Source organism: Physcomitrium patens, chromosome 21 (assembly GCF_059467195.1).
Source record: "Physcomitrium patens ecotype Gransden chromosome 21, ASM5946719v1, whole genome shotgun sequence".
Lineage (NCBI taxonomy): Eukaryota > Viridiplantae > Streptophyta > Bryopsida > Funariales > Funariaceae > Physcomitrium > Physcomitrium patens.
Window position 1 is genome coordinate 15,731,928 of NC_143430.1, and position 8,266 is coordinate 15,740,193.

An 8,266-nucleotide genomic window follows, 5' to 3' on the forward strand; every position below is an offset into this window, starting at 1 on the left:
TAAGTCATTTCATATTTATTACATAGTACTTTATGACTAATTAAGTAACGTACCAAAGAGAAAATATTAGTATAAAAATCAGCCTACACAATTTGTTATTAAACTAGCAGATTGGAACTGCGATGTTGGGGTGACTTGAACAAAGAACAAAAAGATAAAAAAAAAATATATATATATACAGTGTAGATGGCGAACTAGACTCTTATAATTATGTGACTCAATAATATAATGGGTTAAAACTAGTATTGAACGCGGTTAGCAGCAAGAACAAGTTTCTATTGGTTAGCTATTGGTTAGCTCTCCAAGAACAAGTTCGGAAGAGACTTTAAACAGAAAACTAGAGCCGACTCTGATAAGGTTAAGATATTTAGAATCGAATCAGGTTAAGATTTAGAGTTGACGGCAGTTGACAAGCAAACCTAGGAAGTTTCAGATGATTAGGACAATTGTGAAGACAAAATCTTATAGATTAAAAACGGTTGCTACAAAAAAATGACGATGGTGTCATTGTGCTATCCCAGTAACCGAAAGATATGTTAAAACACTTCAGAGAAGCCACATCTTATCAGCGAAATTCCCTGTGACTGCGACTAAAAAGGAAATTTCCTCATTCCAGCTGAGTGCGATCCAACTCATTTACAATTTCATCGAACTGCAACCAATCACATAAAGCAAATGCACAACACCCGTCAAGATCGCGAAGGGTAATACGTACAGAGAAGATTACTTTACCTACATAAACCTACACATAGATTCGATCTTCCGCAGTAAACCTTAGGTCCAAAACAAAAATGCCACTAAAATATTAGTATTACTGTCAACGTACCTTCTGAATATGACGAATAAAGTAATCACCAAAGCGTTTCGTGACCTTAGTGTCAGCAATATGGATCATGTCCTGTATAGGAATGCCATATATTAGATGCCAGAGACAATAAAACTCAGAAGATTGCGAACAAGGTTTTCATAAAACTGGGAGAAACAAGTGTATCATACTTTATCGTACGTTGGATAAGAGAATAACTCACATCATCAACGTAAAAGTCCACATCCGCGTTAGAGAGGACAGTGCCGTCATAGTTAATCACATGTGTTTTGTGCTTGTACGTGAGCAACGCCACCCTAATAGTAACATACAACTTAATTAATACATAGTGAGGTAACGATGTTTTCCACGTCATTCAATATATGCCTATCTCAAGAACACACCCAACCAAAAAGCGTGCTCGTATGAAGAGGAAAGGGGAGAATGAACCTAAGAGTGGGCTCGTCAACATCCATGAAAGATGCAAGCTTGGCAATGGAGATGGTAGTGTAGAGTTTCAGGAAACTCCGGATGCTAGAAAGAAGCTGCTGCTGTCGCACTTCTGACAAAAAGAGCTTCAGCTGTAATCTGTACGCATCCTGCATATTGAATGAAATCACAAATTCAGTAAACAGGACAGGCGAGCAAAATCTAAAGAGAAGGTGAGCCACAGTATCTCCAATATCCAACTTCAAATTTTCATCTTAGGTTAACCATTCATCAACATGCTTCATTACTGATCCAAACCTGATTAAAGTTGATGAGAGGTTCATCATAATTCGGTGGAGATGGAGTGATGAACTTGGGACAGGCGTAAGAAAACAATTCATCAAACATGGCTTCATCACTGCGTTGCATTCGCAACATCTTTTCAGCATACTTCTCTCGCAACTGATTGTTGACATTCTCCTCAACCAATTTCGGATGAGGACAAAGCGACAGGCAAATGGCGAGAAGGGCATACATCTGCTCATTCTTCTTTAAAATCTGGTCATACTGGGATGAGCGCTGGTGATATTGCTTGGTCTTGAAAATGTACAGTAAAATTTGATTGAAAGATTTTATAGAATCCACATATCTGATATCAAATGAAAAGTATGTGAGCAGAGTAGTTTCACAAAGTATTATTGATATAAATGTGACATCGGCAAGAATAGTGAATCATAGTATTTCATCAGAACGAATATGAGAAACAATACCTTCGCAACATAAGATTGGCAAAACCGTAATAGTAGATCGTTGTAATTTGACACCCGATGACAGTATTAAACACACCAGGCTGATTAATATCAATAGGTGAGAGCGCGCGAAGACCACTGTGATAGTCACCTAACAAGCAATGAACCCGCAGCAGACCAACAATGCTGAAGTACCCGAGGACTTTCAGCACGTTCGTTCCTCCATGATAATCGTAACCATCGGTAGCTGTGAAGGTGACGTTTCCGTCTTTCTCTTCCTCAAGAATTTGCAGTATCATCGACTTTTCAATCAATGCTTGAAGGTAGTTCAACACTCCGACGACGTTCCACACCTGCTCAACCCTCCAGTAACATCCGACTCAATGATTTGCTCGAAGAACATGCTATAGAGGTAACAACGTGATAGATTCAACAGGCTGACACGATTCCTTTGTATTTTTATTTTTTTGGACTGTGAAACTTCTTGCTATTCATCATGTGTAAGGAAGAAGCCAAATCTGGTGCTGTAATGCCGATTAATAAAAATCAAAAAAATATATCTTCTTTCCAAATAAAAACATGCGTGATTTTAAAGAGAAAAAAGGGTCCTAAATACTGTCCTTTAAGGAATAATTACTACACTCATTAACATGTGTTGACACACTAACAACACGGACACTTTGATTGAATGGTGTAGAGGAATAGGCAGAGGGATGTGTCTAAGAGATCCCAAAATGAAGTTTAAAACGGCCCTAATAGGAAAGCCAAGGATAGCTCTCCAGACTCTACTCTTGAGTGCAAAATGAGCATGAAGAAAGAAAAGTGTGAGTTGTAGGGTGTTTCTTGAGCTAACACAATAACTCGTGACCAGAATTCCACAGTTTAACTCAACTGAACCCCTGCCGCGTTCTCCGTGCTTATCACTAAACTCTACATTTGGACTAGGAAATCAATGCCTGCGAGCAGGCTGGTGAAACCCTAAACTTATCGAAGATTCGGCTCTAATACACACTTAACATCCGCTGGCCGCATTAAAAGCTAGTCTAGGAGTGGTAATAAGCAAAGTTTAACTTCTATACCCAGTAAGAACCACACAATGACTTTCAGCTCAGGTGAAGGAAAAAAATGTAACTGATATTAAATTATTATGAGTGCCATGAAGCATAAGGTGTAGAGGAAGGAAAAGAGAAGTGCACCTCATCAATTTCCCTCAGCACCGCCAGCTCTTGGTCGGTCTTCTGCTTCAGTTTAGCCCGGTATTGACAGAAGGACTGAAACTGGTAGATGAACTCGTCTACCATGTCCCATAACCATTGATTAGGAAGCTGCATATTGACATTGCCATGTAAGATAACCTGAAACAGGTTGCAATAGTTGTCCCACGAGTCGCAGCGCTGCTCGAGAGTGGGCTGAAGACGCGCGTAGACATGACGAAACCACATTTCTTTGTAGAGGAGGCAGAAAACGTGATCGTTTTCGACGTAGGGAGCAATCATCTCTACCGCGGGCCATTTGCTCTGCTTGAATAAGCGGTCACTCAGTTTCTGAAAGCTGCCCTCGTACATCTGGTGAATCTCATACACATTTTTTTCGCGGATATGGCGGTAGAGATAGACTACAAAGGTTCGAACGACATCGGGAACATAGTTGGTGGTGTCGAAACCGGGTTCAAGCGGCTGCAGGTCACGGAAGCCGTCACGAAACTCGGGGCGATCATCGTAAGAGTCATCGTAACCACCGCCAAAGTCACGATTGCCATCATAAGCCATGGCAAGGAGCAATGAAGGGAGGGAGGGAGACAGAGCAGGAGAGTGAGAGAGAGAGAGAGAGAAAGAGAGGAGTGAAGAGGAGGAGAAGAAAGGACTCCCCCTGGCACGAGAGAGAAAGGAAGGAAAGAAGGCACAATCACCACCACCGCCACCACGAGGGGGCAGGAGAGAGAGGAGAGAAAGAGAAAGAGGATATGAGAGGGAGGGATCAGAGAGACAGGGAGACGGGGAAGGGAATTAGGGCCTTCCTTCCTTGGACAGGAGGAGGAGGAGAAGCATCCCGTCCCCCCTCCCCTGCCCTGCCCTAATTACCATTCCCCATCCCCCATTTCCCCCCAGTTCCCCCCTCTTCCCCCCCCTCCCTCCATTCCTCCCTCCTCGGCTGCTGCTGCTGCAGGGGGTTAGGGGGTAGTCCAGCCCTAATCCCCCCCCCTGGTCCCCCGCCCCTCTCCTCATCCCGTTCCCGTCCGCTCATTCCCCGTTCTCTGGCGTCTATCCATCCCACTGAATTATCATCCAATAATCCATCCATCCATCACCTTGCTCTTCTTGCTGGGCTCCCAGGCCTGAACCAACTCCTCCTCCTCCTCCTAATCCTATTCCTGCTTCTTTTCCTTGGCTCCGAAAAATCATCGCATTCCAGTTTGTGTAACATCTATCTATCTATCCATCTATCAAACTGTGTTCCCTTGTTCATGTCTCCCTGCTAATTTCCTATTTTTTATGTATTTGCTATCCCATGTGATCCTCAACCACATGCAGTTTATTTTACAGAGAAAGCTCTGAAATTGCTTTCAGTACACATCAAGAATGGTTGTCTTATAATTCATTAATACTCGCATTGGGGAAGAAACCACACACACACACAGTAAAAATCGTCATAATATCAGAGAACCATGTTCTAGATTTTATATTTATTGATTACATTCTTAAGTGTTTGGATGGTATATTTATCCATGATTAGACATAATAGATAATGCCTATGTTTGAAAAATGTTGTAGAAATTACTCACAGATAAATTATAAAAATTTCAAATTAAGGTCTCAGGAAAATTTGAAGAAATTAAAAAGTCGTGGTCTTTATAGGAAAAGAACTACAATATAAATTGTAAAGAAAGTGAGGGTAAAAACATATAGTTCCCATAAGGATTTTTTAAATTTCAAATACAATATCGATCTATTACTGAAATATGAAATTCATTGGAATTTAAAAAGTAATGATGTTCTCAAAAAGAGAATTTGTTGAACTTTCTACTATGGCACAAAACTTAAGGACATGTAAAGAGTATTTGAAGATTGTGTACTTTGAGAATTATAAAACCTAATTCACTTTGAATTTGCTTTATTAAGTTAAAACAACCAGAGAAATAGTATCCTCAAAGTTTGGAGTAGTAATATCTATATTCAGGTAAATGAATGTACATTCTGAAAAATTGGTAAATGAGTTTTTTCCAATAAATGGAATTTTTACTATTCAATTTTTTTAATGATCTTGTTTGGGTTACATTTAATATTTTTAGTATTCAAAACATTTATAGTAAATTTTATTTCTATTCTTATAATCATGAAATTTAAGGAGAAGTACCAGAAAATAAGTACAAAAATAAAAAAATAAAAATACAATTCAAGTATTGATAAAGCTATGTCAAAAAGTATACTTAGAAAAAAATTAAAATATCATCCTTTTCTATTAGTCATGGTGTTTTACATTTGTTGACAAAGTGACTAAATTGGATGTACCCCTATACATGGTCTATCATCTAATAACTAAACTTAATACATGATTTTTAATTTAAATAATAATAATAATTAAAAAAAATCATATTTATGAATTTGCTTTAGATTCACTAAAATATTTTTTTTAAAGCTTACCTAAAATAACTTTATAAATAATTGAAGTCATTTTCATACTTATTTATCTTACAGTTCTATAATACAATAATCCAATTTTATAACTTTATGTATAACATGGATGTTACTTGGGCTCTTAGATTTATTGGCATGGAATAAGGCCTTGGAAGATCAGACCCAATACACATAATGATAAAAAATAAATAAAAAATAAAATAAAAAAATAGTTTATTGCTTGGTCAAAATTACATGGCCTCCACTCCAATATTAGCTAACTTGTGGTGCTACTGCATGGAATCTATCAAGTATTGTGTTACTTTTTAACTATCTGCTAAGTGCTTTTTTCCAACCATTAAATAACCATCTACCTTACTGTGTCCTTGTTAATTTTGACGGCCTTGTAATGGTACCTTATCTCCTTGCTTACTACTCTTTTCACGTTGTATTGTCAAGATACTTTAGCAAGTATCATCTATAGGTGGGTATAGATTCTTTGGACAAGTAATATTGTTGAATGTGGATATGGTTACTTTAGGTAGGCAACAATGGACTCTCTAATCAAATTATGTATTTTTAAAGCCATTGTATTAAAAATAATAATAATAATAATAATAATATGTGGTTGTTGCATATTTGTATGCACTAGTTTTATAAGTCATTTGTCTTTTTAATAATTTTAAAAAATTAAAGTGACTATTTTAATGATTTTTAAAGAGATTTTAAAATATTTTTTTATTATTTTGGATTATAATTGTTTATTTTTATATTAACATACACATTTTCTTAATACATTAATTAAAATTCAAGTGCATTGGCTTTAATAGAATATTGTTTCATATTAAATAAGATATCTTTAATGAACAAAATTCTTTTGTCTTTTTAGATTTTCAAAAAATATGAAGATATTTAGAATTTCATTTTTATTTTATTTTAATAAATTACAAACATTCCAGATTATCTTTGAAAAATTCAATTAAAAAAAATCAATCATAATTTCAAGGACATGAATCACAAACAATAAAAACCTTTATATACTCTTGTATCACTTAAGAAGAATAGATATTAATTCAAAAGTAGTATAGTATTAGAATTAGAATAGCTATTATCAAAGATAATAAGACTAGAAATTCTTGAAACTAACATAAGAATAAAAAAGATATTAATAACAGTAAAGAAGGTTTTACTCTTACTTCTATATATACTATCTAATTAGAAGTTATTTGGCAATATTCTTTAGAACCTTTAACACGTGTTTGACTTATAAGGCAATTTTCTTCGATGTGTGCCACATTCATATATTGAAGAAGTCCAAGATATGAAAAATTATATTTGTAATATATATATATATATATATATATATATTTGTAGGTAGTTGATAGATCCTTTCAACTATTGATAGTATCTTACACTAGGATGTGAAGGCCACTTTGATATTTTGATAATTGTTGAGACCTTGGTAACTTCTTTCAAATAAAATATTTGAAATACCATCACAAGTGGTTTCTACTTCTAATAATATTACCAAATATTAAAAGTCTCTTTGGAGGTTGTGATATCAAATACATTGAATCTCATCATCTATTCCAAGAAGAATATGTTCTTTTTTTAAGGTCTTCATCTCTATTATATTGTCTTAAAGGTTCTAAAAATCACAATATATTGTTTGATAACTCAACAAATAATAGCTTATGAATTGAATCTTTTGGTTGTTGATTCTCTATCTCTTAGTGCCACAAATACACAAAAATCACAAATAAAGATTAAAGATAGAATAAATTCTCTACTAAACCTTGTTTTTTTTATAGCAATGATTGTCTAACTTTTATTTTGATTTTGATAGGTGTCATTGATGAAAAAAATCAATATATATATATATATATATATAAGAATTTTATTTAAGATTATTGAATGGCTTCCATATACATTATCATATTACACGTGTTTTTACTTGGAAATGCATTAGGCATCTAGTTGTGGAAGATAAGTAGAAATGCAGCAACATTCCTACTAAGACTAATAGAATCTCAAATAAACTTTATATAAACTTTAATAATCCTAATAAAAATTTGAAAAATCTAACATAAATTTTAAAAAAGTTATAAAAAAAACACAAAAAAATCTTAAAAAAATATAAAAGTAAAACTTTATTGGAAATAATAGAAATAAAAACTTTTAAAAAAATAATAAAGAATACTTTAAAAATAATAAAAATAAAAAATCTAAATTAATCCTAATAAAATTTTAATTTAATCCTAATTAAAATCCTAATGAATTTTAATCAAATCTTAGATGAAATTCTAACTCAAATTCTAATTAAATCTTAACCAAATCTTAGATTAAATCCTAATGAAATCCTAATAAATCTTAAATCCTAAAAAAAATTTAAACCAAATCCTAAGCAAATTCTAATCAAATTCTAATTGAATCTTAACCAAATATTAGATTAAATCCTAATAAAATCCTAATAAATCTTAAATCCTAGAAAAAATTTAAACCAAATCCTAAGTAAATCCTAATCAAATTCTAAATATTAAATAAATTCTTAACACATCCTATAAAACATTGAAATTTTAACAACTAATGATTAAATTATTAATATCAACTCAAAATTTGTATACTTCTCAATAACTTAGTTAGAAATAAGCACAAGAAAGATGAAATTA

At 33.9% G+C, this 8,266-nt stretch overlaps 1 protein-coding gene across 1 annotated transcript; it reads right to left on the minus strand.

The window, feature by feature from the left end:
• Positions 1 to 437: 437 nt before the first annotated feature.
• Positions 438 to 3,921, minus strand: LOC112274414 (uncharacterized). The gene is made up of 7 exons (XM_024503897.3): positions 3,180 to 3,921; positions 2,005 to 2,336; positions 1,553 to 1,883; positions 1,256 to 1,404; positions 1,029 to 1,122; positions 827 to 898; positions 438 to 652 (listed from the first exon to the last, which is right to left on the minus strand). The coding sequence occupies exons 1-7, from the start codon at positions 3,750 to 3,752 to the stop codon at positions 608 to 610; spliced, it is 1,596 nt and encodes a 531-aa protein (XP_024359665.1). The 5' UTR covers positions 3,753 to 3,921; the 3' UTR covers positions 438 to 607.
• Between the last annotated feature and the right edge of the window lie 4,345 nt (positions 3,922 to 8,266).